General features: G+C 31.5%; 2 protein-coding genes across 5 annotated transcripts; one reads left to right on the top strand and one right to left on the bottom strand.

Annotated features, from left to right (window-relative positions):
* The first annotated feature begins 1,348 nt into the window (after nt 1–1,348).
* LOC114417187 (putative E3 ubiquitin-protein ligase RING1a) lies at nt 1,349–8,188 on the top strand. 2 transcript variants are annotated; one of them, XM_028382310.1, is made up of 10 exons: nt 1,349–1,704; nt 1,787–1,811; nt 3,279–3,337; nt 5,655–5,736; nt 5,909–6,029; nt 6,118–6,159; nt 6,572–7,069; nt 7,161–7,268; nt 7,539–7,760; nt 7,845–8,188. In XM_028382310.1, exons 1-10 carry the CDS (start codon nt 1,530–1,532, stop codon nt 7,869–7,871), a joined length of 1,359 nt encoding a protein of 452 aa, XP_028238111.1. In that variant the 5' UTR covers nt 1,349–1,529; the 3' UTR covers nt 7,872–8,188. The 2 variants fall into 2 exon arrangements, with proteins under 2 accessions (XP_028238111.1, XP_028238110.1); XM_028382309.1 differs by having other exon boundaries at nt 6,566–7,069.
* Nucleotides 8,189–10,802: 2,614 nt separating this feature from the next.
* Nucleotides 10,803–15,959, bottom strand: LOC114417186 (protein TPX2-like). 3 transcript variants are annotated; one of them, XM_028382308.1, is made up of 18 exons: nt 15,644–15,959; nt 14,623–14,708; nt 14,446–14,544; nt 13,988–14,368; nt 13,808–13,906; nt 13,579–13,698; nt 13,328–13,480; nt 13,164–13,226; nt 12,959–13,039; nt 12,715–12,867; nt 12,499–12,630; nt 12,289–12,372; nt 12,075–12,194; nt 11,824–11,990; nt 11,590–11,698; nt 11,422–11,481; nt 11,237–11,331; nt 10,803–11,140 (listed from the first exon to the last, which is right to left on the bottom strand). In XM_028382308.1, exons 1-18 carry the CDS (start codon nt 15,804–15,806, stop codon nt 11,023–11,025), a joined length of 2,283 nt encoding a protein of 760 aa, XP_028238109.1. In that variant the 5' UTR covers nt 15,807–15,959; the 3' UTR covers nt 10,803–11,022. The 3 variants fall into 3 exon arrangements, with proteins under 3 accessions (XP_028238109.1, XP_028238107.1, XP_028238108.1); XM_028382306.1 differs by having other exon boundaries at nt 12,715–12,870; nt 15,644–15,958; XM_028382307.1 differs by having other exon boundaries at nt 12,715–12,870; nt 14,623–14,705; nt 15,644–15,957.
* Between the last annotated feature and the right edge of the window lie 4,985 nt (nt 15,960–20,944).

Here is a 20,944-nt window from a genome sequence, read left to right as displayed (position 1 = left end):
TAAAATTACACTAAAACTTATTTAAGTCTATTTTTTTGTTGTTGTGATATTTCCTTTGGACTTATATATAATGAAAAAAATTGCTTTATATTTTGGATTTAAATATAAATAAATCTAACTAATTTAACTCCTATTTAATGATATTATTCCTGAAATACATTTCACTTAATTGAATCTTTATTTTCACGAACACGTTTGATTTGCGGTTAATATTATTATAGTTTGTGTTTCAATGCAAATCCAACAAATAAAAGCAAGAATCCTGATCCCCAGACAAACTAACTTTTGTCTCAAATGTAATTTTGCAACAAAAAATCAAATAAGCACACATGATATCAAGTTTAAAGAAAGAACATTTTAGAAATAACCTTATATTTTAGGTAAAATTGCATTTTTAGTCCTCTAGTTTATCTCCCGTTTCAGATTTGGTTCCCCAGTAATTTAATTCACGAATTTAGTCCTCCTATTTTGTAAAATTGTGCAATGTTGATCCCCTAGGCCACAATTGGACGTTTACTGTTAACAAGTGATGTCAACTCCATAAAAGATGAAATGCATTGTTGTTCCATTGATCAATCAGAACATGACACGTGTCAGTTATCATCATAAGAACGTGACAAGTGGCAGTCAACATCACTTGTTAACGGTCAACGTCCAATTGTGACCTAAAGGACCAACATTGCACGATTTTATAAAATAGGAGGATCATATTCATGAATTAAATTAATGGGAGACCAAATCCAAAACTGAAGATAAACTGGAGGACCAAATTTATAATTTTGCCTATATTTTATTTAGAATTAATAAAATTAAGGATTACCTAAGTTTTAAATCCTTAAACTTTTCGTAAATTTAATTTTTAATTCTCAAACAAAAATTTAACTGGTCAAAGGCGTCTCAACTTTTTAAAATTTAACTTTTAGTCCTTAAAGTTTTATTTGACCGGGCAAGGTTCTAAAAATTTTTTAATTAGATTTTAATCCATAAAATTAAAAAAAATAATTTTTAATTCCTGAAATCTCATTAAATAAACAAAAATAATAAGTCTAAACTTTTATTTATACACTAAAAATTTAAATATTTAAGAACCTTGACCGTCAAATAAAAATTTAAGAAAAAAACATTAATAAAAAGATTAAAAGATGTTAACATGTCAAACTTTTATACAGAGACTAAAAATTAAATTTCAAAAAATTTATAAATTAAAAACTTAATTAATCCTAAAATTAAACGATTTTAAATAATTTATTTTTGTTATACGTATGAGTCTATGGGAGTAATAATTATATAAAATTTGACATCTATCTTGGTATACTAGTCTAAGAAAATAAATCTAAATTTGACGTAAAATTCACCTAATTAGTTCATCTCATCACACGCTGCTACAAGAGAGAGAGAGAGAGAGAGAGAGAAGCATCGACACCAAAATCGCGAATCTCGTTCATTGTTGTGCTTCCGTTTCGCGTTGGTGATCCTCCTCTCGCTGCTCTCTCCACCACCACACAGAGTGACTCACTCACCAAATAGCAATGGCTGCTCAGAAGCGTTCCTTCCCTGATGCTCCTAACGATAACAACCGCCACGCCAAACATCACCACGAAGAAGCAAAAACTGAAGAAGAAGAAGAAGAAGAAGAAGAAGCACAACAACAACAACAGCATGATGAAGAAGAAGAAGAAGAGGATAATAATTACAAATCAGACGGTTCGGCTTTGTTTATCTTTTCGTTTCTTCTAGATTCTTCTATTTTCTTCTTCTTATCACTTTTCCTTCTTTCTCTTTTCAGATTCTCCTCCCGAAGACAAATCCGAGTACTCTCTCTCTCTCTCTCTCGCATCATATATACGCATTAATACTTACGAGCTTCTACTTTCTCTTCCGTTCCGTTCAGTTCGGTGTTGCCGTTTTGATCCAGCTCGTGTCGTTCGAGCTACGACGCACGCACGCACGCACGCGGTTTCTCAATTCCCCCCGATTTGATTCGTAATCGGTCGTTTGCATGTTTCGATTTTTGTCTTCCTCGTGCTTTTGCAACGCCTTCGTTTTTATTTGTGCCGTAGGTTTTTAATCGTAACTGTTTTTTGCTCCGTAACGTTAATTAGCGCTGAAGATCTCGTTCAAAGTTGTTTTGGACTGTGTTTTTTTCTATCTTGAACAGAATAACATTTATCAGTTTTGCCTCAACCTTGAATCGTAAATGTTTTTGCTTAGCAACGTTAATTAACGCTGAAGATCTCGTTCAAAGTTGTTTTGGACTGTGTTTTTTCTATCTTGAACAGAATCGCATCCGTACCTTTGCGTCAAGTTTTTGATTGATGATAAAAAAAAGTGGCTATAGTTGATTATGGGATTGCTTATTTATTACTTGTTCCTATCAATAGTTTAGGTTATGCTCATAGATTTTACTACGAACAATTGCATGGTGATTTTGTCACCCTAACGTGTTTTAGTTGGGTGAAGAAAGAAATGAATCAACGCATGGATCCATCCACGAGTTATTGTGTATTTTAAATTATGGGGAAGGGTTTCGTGTTTCATGTTGAGATTGGGAAGTAATGATTCAGAATGTCATGGTGACGTATATGAGGAGCAGGATCATTATTGCAAACTAAAATTAGGTTTTATTACTCATGAATTCTTTGTTGCAATGAGGTTAGTTTTGTCCTAATACAGATGTATCAATTAAATTAACGAAGGTAATGTTGTCATAGATATGTTCGTTTCAATTTAAAGTTTGTGTCCATTAATGACTTGTTATATATAAATGTGCATTCAATATCTGGAATTCTTTAGTCGTAATTGTTACGAACATTCTTCAAAAGACTGCATCGCTTTTTTTTTTTTTGAAGGGTAAAAATGTTGCTGATAATTTAAAATAAGAAGCAAACCAAAAATCTCAAATGAAACATTGACACCATGGGTATCTGCAAGACTGCAACTTAAGTTTGAAACTGCATTTCTGCCCCTTTCTGGCCTTTTAAGCGGCTATGCCTAGTGTTCATGAAATATTTTCTTACAAGCTTATAGCAACTTTAGAGAATTTATATGATCAAGGAAGGCAGTGGGAGTGGTCACTATCCAGTATTAACTATTAAAAAGCTGCTGAATTTACCATTGCACTATTAGCTATCATGTGGGTGAAGATTTTTGTGACTACACGATTCATATATACAAGCTATAGACTGCATTATTTAGATTTCAGATTTGGAATATTAGTTTTGTTTTAGCTATTAAGTTTATTTATATAATAAAAGCGTATGCTCTTGCTTTGTTTACAGATATGTGTTTGTAGAACTTCTGGAAATACGCAAAGAAGTCCAATGTCCAATTTGCCTAGGTATGTGCTTGTTTTTTCTTGTTTGATAGTTCTTGGCAAAACTCTGTAATTAAATTACATATGTGTGGATTTTTTATTGCAACTGTTGGTGCGAAGAAGGCCACTGGAGGCATCAGTGATGAAACTAGATTGCATAGTTTAGCCTTGTGAAAAACGGGTAGAAGGAGACTAAGAAGAACATTGGAGGATATCATCAAATGGAATTTCATGGTGAACCTGATAATTTGGTTTTTGACTTAGCACAATGGTGTTATGTGATGTATGTAGCAGACCTCATCTTGTGGGATAAGGCTATTATTTTTGTTGCAATTGTTGGTGCATCATGCTAAACTGGCATTCCATATATTCCATTATACTTTTACTTAATTGGAAACCATGTGTGTCCAAATGATTTATCCACAACTACTCTATCATTTATTTCCTCTCTTGACCCTCACAATAGGACTGAATCATCTCCATAAAATCATGCATTGTGACATTGGCTCTTGGATATGCTTGATATAAGCACATCTAAAACCAAGGTAAAATGAGGCTCAAAGTTGACCCTTGTTGTATAGTATAAAGAAGAGATGAGTATGCAAACCTCAACAGACATTTTCTTTCAACACACCTATTTCAACACCGCTCTCTTCTTTGCTAGTGCTGCTTTTATGTTTTATTTGAATGAGAGTAGCTGGTAGAATATGTGTGTGTATAACAAATGAATATCACTCTATGGGTGGTTTTGGATAGAAAAAGCAATTTTATGATGAATTCTTTTTTATGCTATGTTTGGTTGGGTGAAAAGAAAGTGAGGAAGGAGAGGAAAGTTTTACATTTGAATAGAAGTGGACAGAGGAATCTTGATGATGATGAAACTCAGGGGGATTGGAAACACCGACATAATTTGATTTGTCCCATTTACAGGTGATTTAGTTGTTTTATGCATCTTTCATTCCAAATCACTTTGTAGTGGAATTGCTCCCTACTGCCACTGTACTACAATTTCTGTCTCTTTCAAATCTCTCTTTCCAAAATGCAAATATCTCGTGTGATATAAACAGTACCCTGGAACATTTTATACAAAACCAAAAAGTGTGGATTCTCCACTAATAGAGCATATGATGGTAGCTCAGTTTATTTACACTGTGGGCGCACAGAAGTGTCAACAAACTGCAATTCTGATTCAGCTGAATATGTACAAGAGTGTTATAGAGTTCATTAGGAAGTTAATGATTGATTGGTCAGTTAGAAACATCTGTCTGCTTGTAACAGCTCCTATATGTACAAGAACTACACATGCTCTGTACCAATCGTAACAACAATTCACAGTGATCATTTTTCTTTTAATTCTCTGTTTTCTCTTGCTTCCTACCATTTTCTCTGCAACTAAAAACTATAATTTTGTATCATGTATGAGCTTGTTTGGACCCCGAGCCATGTCTTACACCATCGTGGTTTGTCTTGATGAGAAGAATTTTCTGATTCTGAAGCAGCCAATTTATGTGGTGGTCAATGGTCACTGATTGTTTTTTTTATTGGCAACAATCACTGATTATGATGATTGGTTGTCGATTCTGATATTCATTTGTAGTTTGCTTCAGTTGTGGATCATAATCTTGGCTAAGTCAGGGATGCATATCGTATTTGGGAGCTGCAAGATTAGCTTTCATTCTCATGGCTTCTGCTGTCATTTTCTAATTCTCTACCCAAGCGTGTCATTTGGGTGTGTGCTCTCATGGCAACTGCATGTGCTAGTAGATTCACAACTTCAATTCACAGATGTGTGTGAAGTTGTGCTAATTTCTATGGGAGCTTCAAAACACAAAAGAAAGGATCTCATTGTGCTTCAAGGATCTGGAACAGTGATGAAATTAGAAACTCTAAATTTGTTACATAAAATATAAGAGGATGATTATCGTTGCCGCATCTCAAGTTTGAGTGATTAAATGATCTCTTAGTTGTGATTACACCAATCTTTTGAAATGCATATAACTGTATTGAGTCATGATTTTAAAATAAAAATTCCAAAAGATTCAAGATCTTGATACAACCTGAATAGATAAAAAAATTGGAAACTTGTTTCTATGAACTAGGCATCCTAGTCTGTTTGAAGTATGCAATTTTGTATACTCTAGATCTAGTGTTTGTATGTCAACCATAATGTGACTGCCCATTGTTTTTCTGCACCTATAATCTTAATTATGGTTTTATTAAGTAGTGCTGGATTATCCTTGAAGGAAATTTTAAAATCTGCAACTCATGCTATGCTCAAGTTTTAACAAACATCCTGTTTGGTGGAGATATAACCAAGTATTTCTGATGCTTACTCAAACAGGTATTATTAAGAAAACACGTACTGTTATGGAATGCTTGCACCGGTTTTGCAGGGAATGCATTGACAAGTCGATGCGACTAGGGTAGGTCACATGAAGCTATTCCATTCAAGCTTTTTTTCTTCCTTCTATTTAATTAATATACTCCTGATAATTGTCAGCCTGGTCTTCATCTTGCTTATTTTTGTGTTTATAAGAAACACCATAGTTGTAATGACTATGTGAAGCTAGATTTATAATTTATGTACAATCTCAGGAACAATGAATGCCCTGCTTGTCGAACACACTGTGCCAGTCGTCGTTCTTTGAGAGATGATCCAAACTACGATGCCTTAATTGCAGCTTTATATCCTAATATTGAGAAGTATGAACAGGAGGTATAAATCACTTGTTTTGTACTTAATATTTAACTGAGCTGACATAAACTTTCACAATATTTAACTACTTATACCACACTTGCTGCAGGAGCTTGAATTTCGTGAAGAGGACAAGAACCGCAATAAGCAGGTGAATATTTCTTGATTTAACATTTTTAATTATGCTTCAACTTTCAGATGTATCATATCATGTGTATAATAGTCACACTAGTAAGGAAGGTTTCATCAGGAATGTGTTATTGACTGTATCACACTCCTGGGGTATGAAGGCTCAAATCATAGCTTTTGCTGGGAAACTTCATATAGCAGGCGTTGATGAACTTTTCTTTCTTTTTTGTTAAACGCTGATTTCTTGACTATCTGTTTGGCTAGTCAACCCCTAAATTCCCATCCATCAATTTATATTTTCTTGCTGTTCAGTGTTATCCTTATTAATTTTGGATTTTTCAGTGGTCAACATTCTCTAAATTATCAGATCTTTGCATGTTCAAGAGTACTTCTGTTCCTGGTTTGTCATTTAATAGCTTTTCTGACAGATTCAGGCTTCAATTGCAAAAGTTGTTCAACGACAATCTGAAGCACTGGTTAAGAGACGTAGAGATACACCAGGTTCATTTGTGACAAGATCACAGCGCAATCAACGAAATGTTCTCTCTAGGAGACAAAACCAAGGGATGGATAATCAAGGATCTGAAGATAATGAGGAGGAAAATGACAATAATGAAAAGGACTCATCTTCCACAGATGAGCGATGTACAGAACTCAGGCAGAGAAGGCGAAAGAGGCGGACCAGAGGTCGTCCTTCTCAGCCCTCATCATCGACGGCAAGTCCTGATGGTGGATGCATAGAAAGTGACATGGACATAAGAATTTCTTCTAGACTGGTGTCAAAACCTCAAAAACTAACTTGGGGAAGGGGTGGTTTTAGGAGTCACACACGGCATGGCAGTGGCAATGGTAGCAATAGCAAAAGTTCCCGCAGTAGTCGCTTGGCTAAGTTAGTTGATTATCTCCATAGCTTGAATGAAAACACTGATGAGGTATTTGGTTACTGCTGAATCCTTCTTTAATGATGAATATATTCCCGTTTCAGTTCAGTTCAATTTATGGGTGCTATATTCATGTTTGCAGTTAGATGTCCATCTCATTCTTTTGTCTTTAGACAAACAAATTACACCAAGCTTGCAGCAGCCACACCTTTGCTGTCGGCCAACATTGTCTGTGAAGCATCTTTGTGAAGTGAGATTCTCTTGATCACTTGTTTCTGGCAATGATAGTTTGTAGTCAAGTTAATTTTAACAATGTTGTGACATCATTCATCAATACGCTACTTTATTGGTTCACATTTACTAGCTTAAGTTGTTGATATTCAGGCATTAAAATAAAACAATGCTTTATTAATATATCTAACAAACTCTTTTACATTCCTAATTCTCTCTTTCGTGGATGAGCCAAATTTAAGCATGATGATGATTTTGTAATATTTCTATGAATTCTTTTTCTGCGTAGTATGTTGCTCATCAGACACCTTTGCTGGTTGAAGAAGTTGAGATATTGGCAGTTAAAGGATGCTGCAGTACAGTTTGTGACAAGTCATTTGATGAGACTTCATCCTCTGATGAGCTAACTAAGCTGGTTATAGATCCTAGCAAAGATGAACTGGAAACTCTGCAAGGGCATGAATCTCTGGCAGGGATTAAATCTAAATGCATATCTAAAAGGGAGCATTTGGTGAGTATCAAAAAGCGTATTTTTCCCAATATTATTGCTTGTTCAAGTATTGACGAAATTTTATCCTTTTTTCTGTGGCTTCAGATTCTGGCATACAGGAGGAAGGAATGAGCATTATAGACAGTTTTGAGATTTATGAATGCCAGGGCTTATTCTGTACGTACATAGGAAAATTTTCGACTACAAAACTATATATAGTTAAATAATAATATGAACCTCCCGAAAGATTATATAGACAGTTTTGATATTTATTGATGTCAGGATTTATTCTGTATGTACATAGGAAAATTTTCAACTAGAAAACTATAGTGAAGTAATTTGATATGAACCTCCTGAAAGGTCATTTATTTACAAGAGTTTGTTTCGACTTGTATGTAAGTTTGGTACATTAGGCTGTGCTGTACTCTATAAAATTTATTACTGTTTTAGTTTTATTTATTTCCAATCACGCTTAACTTAAACTATCAAGCACTGAAATGGGAAAAAAAATAAAAACTATGAAGCACTAAGCAGAGGTCTTACATGTGATCAAAAGTAGGCTAAATTAGCCACGTAGTCTCTTAACTTTATTTAGTTTGGGAAATGATTTTGCGCTTCTTTTTCAAGTTGTGTAACTTATTTCATAAGATTCATTTACATAAAAATTATGGAGTTCAATTGACACTTAGAAAAAAAAAAGGGACAAATAAGCAAAAATTAAATAAAAAGTATCTTATGAGTGATTAAAAAATTGATTATTTTTCCAAATCAATAGAAGAATTGCTGATGAAACTTATTTTTCATATGATTTATATCATGTTTATGTCCCCTATTTGGTATGAGACCGAGACTCTGATTATTAGTAGGTTTCATAATTTTTATATAAATGAATCTAATAAGATAAATTATATGTCTTGAATCAATTTTTTAAAAAAATTATGTTCCAAAATAAGAAAAGGTATTTTAACAAGGATAACCATGCTATAAAGACATTATTTAAGGGATTGTTTTACAATTTTTGATAGTTAAATTAAAACTTAAAATAAAATTATGAAACTTCCAAAATTTTATTTAGATCTTTAATTTTATTAACCGTTATTAATTTATCAATAAATAGCAATTGTTATTTACCACTAATTTTACTAATGTGAAAAATTGACAACTAAAAAAGAGGATTTTTATTTTAAAAAATATTAAAATATCCTCTTTTCAAAAATTGCTTTTAAAATTTTAACGCATGCTAAAAAGTACTTTTCAAAAGTGTTAAAATCTTAATATTTTGGAAAGTATTTTTGATAATTCTTAATAATTTAACATTTTGAAAGTAATTTCCATAAGTGGTAAAATTTAAACACATTTCAAAAAGTATTATTCGGAAGTGTTAAAATTTTAAGGCTTAAATATATATTTTTTGTCTCTAAAATTTGGATCACTTTTATTTTTTATCTCCTAAATTTAAATTTATTATTTCTAGTCCCTCATTTTCAAAAAAAAATGTTCTTTTTAATCCTTCTTTATAAAAAAAATAAAATATTGTCATTCCAAAATGAATCTGGGATTTTTTTTTTATGGAAAGGGACTAAAAACAGTATTTTTTAAGACTTATGAACTAAAATAAATAAATTTGAGAGAAAAAAACAAAAATACTCAAATTTAAAAGAAGAAAAAACGTATTTATGCAAAAAATTTACATTCCAAAAATGGTTTGCAGAAAAATAATATTTTTGAAATATATAAAATAAGTTTGGAGTGTAAATTAAAATTGCCAATTTTTTATTAAATAAAATGAATCTCATGTACAGATGTCCTATTTATGATATAATGAAAAGAAGTACATGTAATTAGGGATAGCAATGGATTTTGTTTGAGGATGATCTTATAATACTTCTTTGACTTAAATATAGTTTCGTTCTTATAATTCACTCTTATTTTTATTCTATATTAGTTTGTAATTTTTTTTAAAAGGTTCCTGAAATTTGTTTTTTTTTTTTTTTGCATTGGTCATTGCGGTTAAATTTGTTTAATTGTGGCTAATGCAAAAAAATGTCGTATCACGAATGTTAGCAAAAAAAAATGTCGTGTCACGAATGCTAGTCAAGAAGGACTAAAATTTTTTATAGGACTAAAAAAATATAATTTATAGGGACTACAAACAAAAAGAATATAATTTATAGGAACCAAATAAAAAAAATGATATATTTACATAGATAACAAAAGATATTTAAGTCTTACATTAAAACTTTACTTAACCTATTTAGTAGTCTTACTAGACGAAAATCTATTTATAGTCCTATTTGAAAGCCTAATTCCATATAGAGTGTCTAATAAACTAATCAAGGCTTTGAATATGAATTGGTCAAAGCCTAGAAAGTAGCCAATGACAAATAGTCTTTTGCCTCAAAATCTTGAAACAAGTCAAATTTATTTAAATCAAGTGTGGCTTGATGAAAGACAACATGGTCTTGGTGTTATGATTTTTTGGGTGATAATTAGATGATGATTTTTTAAGGATTATGATTTTTTGGGTGATAATTAGATGATGATTTTTTAAGTATTACACCATGAATTACACACACACATGTTCCTTGTAACTTTTTTGTCTTTTTAGTCACTAGTTACAACATGATATTTATTTGTTGATATCAGCTTTCTTAACAACAAAAGACAAATGCAAAATGTAATGAATAATTCTTAGCCGAAACTAAAGAATTTTTTTACAGAGATGAAAATAAAAAACAAGTACATTATAACAAAAATTACATTTTTTAAAGATCACAAAAAATATATTTAAAGCATACTTATTTTTATACCCGTTCTTTAAAAAATACTCATTTTTATGTCAACTCTAGCATTTATTTTCATACCCTATAAGTCATGATAAAAAAACTCAACTCATCATCGGTACATGCGTTAACAATAGGGTATGGAAATGAGTATTTTTTAAAGACATGCCCATGCGTATAAAAACAAGTAGGCCTAAATGTAATTTTTATCGTTATAATTTTTTCGTGACATTTGACATTATTATGAAAGAGAATGGATGAAACAACTCATATGTAGACATTTTCAGAGGAATTCATAATTTAATTAGCATTATTAATCTACGAAAAATAGCATTAATGATCACACTGTATGGCTATAAAGTACATATGACCGTTAACTTGTTTTTCAAAAATATACATCAAAGAATTTAAGTATTACACAACACAACACCTTGGGAGGGGGGGTCAATGATTCAAGAGTTCTTGAACACTAATCACAAAGTTGGAACTGAAAAATTGAGTCATCTCATGTTAGCAGCTGGACTCGAGAACGCAGTTCCATTGAATACCTTCCGTCTTTCCTTTCTATGAAGTACACGCAAATTTGGTGACTTGGGTTTTGTTATGTCCTTTGAAGACCTAAAGCAACGTGTAAAGATAATGAATAATAAGCATTAAAAAATTCTACAACGTAAAAAATGAAAAGCAAGTTTAGTTTCGGTTTTAAATGCATACTTTTGGGGACAAAATGGATTATCAAAATTAGGAACTGGCCTAGCATGTGGAACCATTGTCCTTCTCATCTGTTTCAACTCTTTCTCTTCCTCTATCTGCGTGTGATCAATGCTTACAATTGTCATCATGCAACCAATTTTAGTGGTCAAAATAGCAAACAGTAAAGTAACAAAGGGAAATCACACCATTCTTGCTGCTTCACTCTCTTCTCTGTATCGTTTGTACATCATTTCCTTTTCCTTAATCTGTAAAAAAATAAGCTACTTGAGTACTGCGTAAAAACCATGAATACTTTTCTGAATTTTCTTTTCCTGAGTAGTAAAAAAGAAACAGATATGGAATTTTTTGGTTACCCTTTCATCAAATTGTGCTCTATCCACTGCCCGATGATTCACATGTAAACTAAATTCCTGAACTTGGGTGAGGGGTTTGCGGACTTTCTCTGGAACGGGGATTGGGTCCCTGCATTTAGTAACATCCATGGAAAAAAAAATTAGCACACTTGTAGTTTTTGTCTAACATATATATATATATATATATATATATATATATTGCACATAAAAAAAGTCTTGATTGTTGTTGCTCACTCTTTTATGATTGGTTGTGCCTTGAACGCTCTCATCTGAGCCTCTTCTTTTTCCATTCTGCGTCTTTCTTCGTGTTCCTTTTGCATCTCTTCCTCGTGTCTCACCAGGCTCTCCAATTGGAATGGCTCTGGTCTTGTGCATTGCTTTGGTTCTGGTTTTGGTGGGATCTGCATATGATATCAGCGACTTTTAATAAGTTTTTCAGTTAGCAAATAGAGACGAAAGAAGCACCAATTGACAAAATTCTGTACCACAGGGTAATCAGTGGTGTAAGGGTATGGATTAGCCTTGGGAATCCTTGCGTTTTCCTCTTCCCACTGTTTCTGCAGAAGGTCCACGACCAGCTTCTTCTCTTTCTCAGCACCTCTTTCCTGTTATGGTTAAGAATGTTGGCGTTAGAAGAACTGGACTAAAACAGTGTTGCATTAAACTCTTCAAATCTTCAACTAACGGAAAGTAACGAACCTCTGTGTGGAGATGAAACGGATTTGGAGTCGTGTTTCTTGGGATTGGGTTGTGATTACGTGAAGGTTCAGACTTCAAAGAAAGCTGAAACCAGAATAATAAATATTACATTTCACCGTAAAAAAATGATAACAGGATTTAGAATCTTCTTATATTCTAGATTAGATTATTGAATCTTCTTTGTGAGCAGATACTTTCATTCTACACTACCTTGCCAAATAAATCAGCCATGGCAGCAGGTGGCGGAATCCTTTCGTCTGTGGCAAAGTGAAATTCTTGAGGTTCGGTAACATGTTTCTTGGTATGGTAGAATACTCCAATATCCCCTTTGCTTTCGAAGATCTGAAAGAACAAAATTCGGTTACTTAAATGAAAGAATAAAATTCTTAGAATTGGGTAGACACGACTCAGTTGGCACTCTATTACCTTCTTATTTAGAGGTCTTGCCTTGAATTTAGGGATCTTTTCAAGCTCCTCTTGCTCTAATTCTAATGAGCTTTTCACTTTGGGTGGGCGGGCTCTTAGTGAAGTTTGGAGTAAAGGTGTTTTTGGTTCTGTAATATGATGCTTCCATGAACTCTGCTGTTTTTTTTTATAAAAAAAATGAGTGACTATGGATCGAAGTGAATCAATAGTAGGATCAGTTGTTTGACTTGTTTCTAAAAGATACCTTATGAGACACCTCTGTTGAAGCCATTGAAGCTGTATCTGCATTCTGATGGGCCCTAGCCAAAGTTTCCAGATGAAATTCCTGAAGAAAATGAAAAATGTGAATAATTCAAAATACAACCCCATTTGGCATTTGGCACTTGTAGTGTAACTGTATATATATTGTAATTTGTAATTCAATCTTCTATTATTTGGTAATGGTTTACCTTAAACTCTGGTAGCTGTGGTGTACTTCTTGGAACGGGAGGCAAAGTTGCAGTTTGCAAAATCTAAAAAATAGAATAACATTCAGGTAGGAGAAAAGAAAAAAAAAATCTATGCACAAATAGAACAAAAATCAGGTAGGAGAAAAAGAAGAATAAAATAGTACCTTCTTATTCACTGGTCGAGCCTTGAATTTTGGAATTTTAGCCATCATTTCTTCCTCAAGCTCAGCACTACTCTTCACCCTAGGTGGGCGAATCCTCTGAGATGTCTCAAATTCAGGCTCCTTAGGCCTAGTCAATGTGAGTTTTGGTTTTGTCTGGATCAAACACATAATGAATATTTAGTAAAAATTTATTCAAACATGGTGTAATAAAAAGAAGAAATGGGGGTAGAAAAGTTGGATCCGTATATTACGTGAGAAACAAAGCTGGGCAATGACAGGTCTCTGGTACTAGATTGAAATTTTTTCATCATTTCTGCCATTGATACAAATGGTACAGAGGCTGGTGTTGTTGGTGTTTCACGAACATAAACCTTTCAATACACAATTCAATAAACTAAGTAAAAAATAAAACAGACAGCTAAAAATTTGGTACAGAAAGGATTAGATTTAATATATGAAAATTAAGGGCACAAAACAAACCTTTCTGTCCTCTTTGTTATATTTACTGGTGCTAGCAGACACGGTTAAACCCAATTTTGACTTATTATGAGGCAATGTCTGATGCTTGGCATTCAGTATCTGGAAAGTTAAAAAAGTAAATAAGAATATATTTCAAGTAAGATCCCAAAAATAACTTTAAACTGTGAAGATAAAAGTTACCTGTCTAGATTTTCCTCCATCCAATTTTTGCCTCTTAATGGCTTGATTCTCTTGGACCAAGTGAGGAGTCCCTGCAATGCTCTTCACTGTTGCTGACTTTAACTGAGTTTTTGTATTCGTGGCCATCTTCTTATTTTGTGTCTTCTTGGAATTAGTGGATGTGGCAACTTTTTTCAGTAGTGCTGGTTTTGGCGTGCAAGCATCTTTTGCTACTTCAACGAATGCTTCTCCAGATGAAACCTTTAAGCATGCACTATCTTCTTTATAATCATTCTCACTTCTTTCCTTGTCAGGGCAAGGTGCATCATCTTCCTTTACAGTAGTCACACACTGTGGTTTTATATTGGTTTCCAGAACTATATCCTCAACATTTGCTGACGTCTAGTAAAAATAAAATATAATCAGTCAAAGGAACCAAATCTATGTGCATGTATATCATCAAAATTGAAGCAACGTACCTTCTGCACTTTGTCAGCTTCATCTTCCTTTGCTTTGGTAGTCATGCTCTGTTGTTGTATATTGGTTTCCAGAACATTATCATCAACACTAGCTAACATCTATTAAAACAATAGATTATCAGTTAAAGGAATCAAAATTAAAGTACATATCTATATCATCAAAATTGAAGCAAGTACCTTCTGCATTTTGTCAGCTTCATTAAAATCACACAAGGTATCCACAGTAATAGATCTACCAGTCTTGATTTTAGGCATGAATGCTGCTGCAACAACAATTTGAAAACCCAAAAAAGCTCAACTAAGTAATTCTTTCGTACAAAAAAATACAAACCAATTAAACTGTGTCTCAGGCTCAAGACCTTTCACTTTCTGAGACAACACATATATAGAAGAAAAATCACTAAAGCTTAGGCTGAGAGTCATTCCTCATTCACAACTCACATAACCACCAGACTCTTAAACGAGTTGTGCTGTAGTGGAAGAGTTGAATTTCAATTTTCTATTAAACAAATTACAGACTCCGATCACCTTCTGATACAACATAAAGAAGAAAAATCACCAAGAGTAGGCTGGTAGCCATTCACCATTCACAACATATATTTAACCCCCAGACACTTAATTGAACTGTGTGAGGGGTGAAAGAGTTGAATATCAATTTCCTATCAGACAACTTACACAGTTCGAAATTAAGCTGAGAACGAAAAACTTCAGCTTAAGCCAATAGCATAGAACCGCACGCAACTAAAATCCGAGAAGCAATTGAAAACAAAGCAACCTCACAAGTCACAACTCACAAGTTAATATACACTATAGGACAAACTAAAATAGTGAAAGAAAGAAGAATTCACACCATAATATCATCAACTATGTCTATGTCATTTAACACAACAATTTTTTTTCTCCTGTTTGATAAAAATGCGATCTCACATTGATAAAAAGTAAAACTAATAAGAAAATATAAATTCCTCCACTTCAATTCAAATTCCACTCTTCCAAAATTTCCGATCAAATAAACTCACCTACGAATCAGAACTTTCAGACAAAGAACGGAACCCTAACTTCTCTCAATTCTAATTCCTAACCCTAGAAACCTTATTATTATGATGATGATGATGATGATGATAATGATCACTTAGAACGCAATCTAAGCGAGTAATTAATGTGGAGTGAGAAAGAAAGAGAGAAAAGAAGAACATACGCGAAGGAGCGTAGGAGAGAGCGGTGTCGAACCAGAGCTCAGCCTTAAGCGATTCCTCATCAGACTCTCCTCTGACGAAATCGAAGAAACGCGGCGCCGAGAACTCGTAGGTGTGGTCAATCACGGTGGCGCCACCGCCGGTTTCTTCCGTCGTCACCGCCATTTTGATTTCCGATTATTATTAGGGTTTTTGTTTCCGTTAGGGAAAATTGAGGAGTGATTAATAAGAGAGGGAGAGAGAGCGTTTGTTTGTTTGGTGTGCTACTGGGAAAGGAAAAAGGATCGAGAGAGGGATAGTGTGTGTGTAATGTTTGGCTCTCGAGTGTAACGGTTACTTCTCTAACGGTCCAATTTTTTTGAACTGTATTATGAAGCGAACCGATTTGTGTGTGTGTGTGTTCTTAACGGCTATTTTTCATCAACACCACGCCTCAAACGTTGTCGTTTTAAGGAGCTGAGGAATCTCAATCGTTGCTGCATCTTTCTTCAGTGAGAAAAAAAGAGAGCATATGCCATCTGTAAAATTAATTAGAATGTACTCATAGTGTAAAATGTCATTCGATTACAGATTAGTATGTATAATAATTTTTGTTAACTTTTATAATACTTATTTTAGAAGTCAAATTTGAAATGATTTATGATTTTTTTTCTGAGTATTTATGATTTATTAATACTTTAGTGTTTATGATTATAAATGCATAAAAATTTAAACTCATAATTTATTTTTAAAATATAGCTTGTTTGCAAAAATGAGATCTGAGATTAAAATTTTCGATTTACTGATCAAATAAATGCGTGTGATATGCAGTTAAGTTTGTGTAATGAGGAAATCCAATTGCATTTAAAAAATTTTAAAAAATCGTTTTAGGATTAAAAAAAAGGTTAGATTATTTCATGTATTTCCGTACTTACTACCTACCTCATGATATTTAGATTAAAACAATTTTTAAAGTAGTTAAAAAACTAAGTTCAACCTAATTTAAAGATGACTGGATTTCTTAAATATGAATAAATAATATTTTATTAGAAGATGTAAAACTTATTTTGATAATTTTTATACCTAGAAAGAAAATAGTCTCTAACTAGTGATTGGAGATATCTTGGTAAAAAAGAAAACAACTGTTAGGTTTTAAAAAAATTTTAAGATTGAGATTTGGTTCTAATGTCAAAAATTTTGGAGTCACAACAATCATGTTGCAACCACATTTAGATGCAATATCAAGATCATGACAAAATCACATATGTGATTGTATTTTTAAACTTGTTGCATAAAAATTCAATCAAAACTATATACATGATGGTCTTAAAATTATTTAATAATTTATCCTATTTCACATCATTCAATTCTAAATGTCCCTATTAGTTATCTGATAACAAGAAAAAAGATATGAATGAAGGAAAAATAACAATAATTTTGATTCATTACTATTGTGTTATTGCTCTTTTTTTTTGACAAATATTTTTGTTTGTTTTTCCTTCCAAATTTGCCGTCATTCTCAACTTAACTCTAAAAATCAATTATAAAAAAATCAACAAAAAAAGAGTTACTGAAAAATTAAGCTTAAAAGACAAACAATCGTTGAAAAATAGGGAGATTGAGAGAGCAATACACTTAGATCAATGGTCAGTGGTAACATCGATAATAATTTGGCTTCATGACAAAGAAACACTCTTCATGGTCATTGAATTTAGAATCTAAGGTGTGTTTTGGATTAAAGTCAATCTCAATTGCAATTTCAAAATAAGTGTGAGAAATGATGATGAAGTTAAAGGTGATAACATATTTTGGATTTAGGGTTGATCTCTAATTAATGGTAAATCATGAAACCTAGTAGAATTTTTAGTGGTTGAAGATGACATTATTGAGACCGAGAATGGAAATTCTAGTTATAACGATAATTTGAGTATGGATGATAGGAAGAGGATGGTGAGAAAGGTAGTGACGGTAAAGGTTATGGAAGGAGGAAAAGAATAAGAACCTTTAGGTGCAAGAGAAAAGAAAAGCATTTTTTGTTTCTCCATTTTTAAATAGATATATTTAGTCCTTCAAATTAAAAAAATCTATAATTTTGGTCTAATTATTAATTTTGCCTATTTTTTATTTTGGTCCAATTAAATCCTAGACCTAACATTAATTTAAGATACCATCAAAAAATGATTTAATTAATTAAAATGTAAGAAATAAATATAGCCAACATTGAGAATTAGACTAAAATTATGAATTTTTTAAAATAGGGATCAAATATTTTTATTTTGAAATAAGATGATCAAATTACATGTTTCACAAAATAGGAGGATCCAAGTTGTATTGTATTTAAGAAAAAAAATACAATTAATGACAAATGGATGAAAAGAAAGATGACATTGGAAGTGAAAAATACGTTAACAATCTTGTATATTGTACAAGATAAGTATTTTTTATATAATTAAATTGATAATAAAGAAATATTTTAAATATATAAACATAAACTATATTTAAATGTATAATGAGTAGTTTAAATTGTGATATAAAAATATTTTTAATTAATGATAAATTTTTTTTATAAAATATTAAACGTTAGTTTAAAGATAAATATAAAAGAGAGTCAAGTGTTGCTAGTTGGAGGATTATCTCTAAGATTCGTTGCTTGATGTCTTCCTTTGGGTGAATTCGGGTTTGTCATATCTTTTGTGAAGGGAATTCTCGCACTAATATTTTGACAAACTTGACATATGAGTTGGAGAGCGATTATTTGATGTTACAGCATTCTCCTATTTGTTTGTAGGTGTTGCTTTGTGCTGACCTAATTGAAGTTGTTACTCCTTGTGTTAATTTATTTGTAGTTCTTTTTCTTTGGGCCTGTTAGGCCCCTTTAATATAAAAAATAAATAGTTAAAAAATCAATTATACAAATAAAAATTAAAACAAATTTGAGATAATTGAAAGAGATATTTATTTCACTGAATTATTAGATAAATGTGTAAAAATATAAAATATATATCTAAATATGAAAAAAAAAATAAAGTAGAAGTATTTAAATAAGAGAATAAAAAAATAAAAATGTCACTTTTAAATTATATTTTAATGTTTAATATAAGAATAAGTTATAGGCACTCAATATCTCAAATTTAATAAGTGTTTTGTTTATGAAAATTTATCAACCAAAGTTTGATCAATTGTGAAAAAAAATAGTTGGAATTGAATTATATGCAAAAGAAAATAAAGAATATATTTTTATTGATTTTTATACCATGATCTCTTTTAGAATGTTTGTTTCAAAGAAAAGAGGAAGAAATGATTGTGGGTGGAAGAAAAATATTATAAAATTTATTCTTTCCATGATTTGGAAACTCTCAAATAATAAGAGAAAGAAAGATAGAAAATTATAAAATTTGGCCTTCATTCTCATGGATATCATGGATCCTTTAGACATGTGTACTATTGCAACTAACATTACAATGATAAAAAGTCAATTAATATTTATAAAATAGCAAGTAACTATATTTGTCACCTATAAACATGATTTAAATGAATGGACAATAGTGAAAATGTAGCATTTAAGTAAAAAGAGATGAAAATCATTCAGTTTTTTAAAGTTATTCAGGCACTCTTCAGAAGATCACGTCCGTAATGGATTTTGTACAATCACAATCGTGGTTGGTTGAGCAAAATAAGTTATTACTTTATGGAGCGAATGACCAAAATTACATGGCAGAATGTATTTACTACTAAATATTACATTAACCGATTGTTTTTTTAAATAGTTACTTTATATTTTGTATATTAAGATGGTCTAAAAATTGAAGTTTGTAAAATAACAATAATTAAGATCTTTTTTTCTTTCTTAAATTTTACTTGTGAAAAAAAAATATACTAGATTTGGCCCTTGAATTTATTGAATGATGACATTTAGATTTTTTAGAGATGAAAAATTAAATTTTTATGTATAAATTTGTAAAAAAATGTAACAAATTCGTTAGTATTCTCAATTAATCAAACTGAATCTGGACCTATTTGTCATCTAAAAAAGTGTCAACATGTGTGTTACTCGATGCAATTAAATTGTCATCCGGTAAGTTTCATTTTTTTATTTTTCCCTTCTCATCCTTCGATTCCTCTTTCGCCCTCCTTTTTCACAGAATTTGATTACAAAAGTATTGGGGTTTCACCCAATGGATAGATACAAGAAAACATTCTAATTATGTGGCTCTCTTTTGAAAAGGTGTTCACAAAAAGGACTGATAACATGCTTCCATTATTAATGTGGCTTTGATATTATTTTATTTTTGAACATCATCTTTTAAAATATTGCCATGCAAGTTTGTCTAATTTGGATATCATTCCCTCACAGTTCTATATTTTTTGGCTGAAAGTTTTGACCGAGCTAGCACTCTCCTTTTGTACATAGGAGATTCAACATGCATGCAAGTTCATGAAAAAAAATAACTTTGCACACTCTTTCAATTGAAAAATAACTAAATAAATAAAGCCAAATAATTGAAAAACAACACACTCTCCCTTTAAAAGTGCTTTTATCTCTAAAGAAATTAAGATTTTATGGTTTCTAGAGTCTTTGACAGTATATGAATATATATTTAAACAAGTGCAGTTACTGTTTAAGGGTCAAGACAATCAATTATAATTTTTTTTTCTATAATGTTTTCAATTAAGGACTTTTGCCAAAGGTTGTGTAGAATTCATACTTTTAAAAGACCAAAGCATTGATCGCATGATCTAGTATTCTAATATTATAAACAATTGTATATAATTTGTATATATTAAGTCAAAAGATATTTATGTCTTAAAGACAAATCATAAGTCCTAATTATTTTGATTGGATGCAAATAAATATGAATGATAAAAGTTGTGTCTGATGTGCTATCAGATCTTGATTTGTATTTTTGCATTTGATGTTTGCAGACGAAATCTCATAAACACCATTCGGCGTAGCATTAAGTGTTATATTTAAGACCTTCATTTAATACTTTGCGTCTGAATTTTATTTTTTTTTTGCAGAAAACATTTTCTTTCAAAGTCCTATAAAAAATAAATAAAATCCACAATTTGAATGTGTTAATTTTCATCAAAAGACATGCTCTGTGTAACATTCCAAAAAATAATGAAAATATTTATAATACATACATACATACATATATATATATATATATATATATATATATATATATATATATATATATATATATTTGACAAGATAAAAGATACATATATATAGTTTAGATAAGACAAAATATGATATTTGTTTTATCTTCTAATATTTTAAACACACTAGGTTATCTTATTTATATATAAGATAAATAAAA

This window comes from Glycine soja, chromosome 6, assembly GCF_004193775.1.
Source record: "Glycine soja cultivar W05 chromosome 6, ASM419377v2, whole genome shotgun sequence".
Classification (NCBI taxonomy): Eukaryota; Viridiplantae; Streptophyta; class Magnoliopsida; order Fabales; family Fabaceae; genus Glycine; species Glycine soja.
The sequence above is the reverse complement of the archived record's forward strand: the minus strand, read 5'-3'. Positions and strand labels throughout refer to the sequence as shown.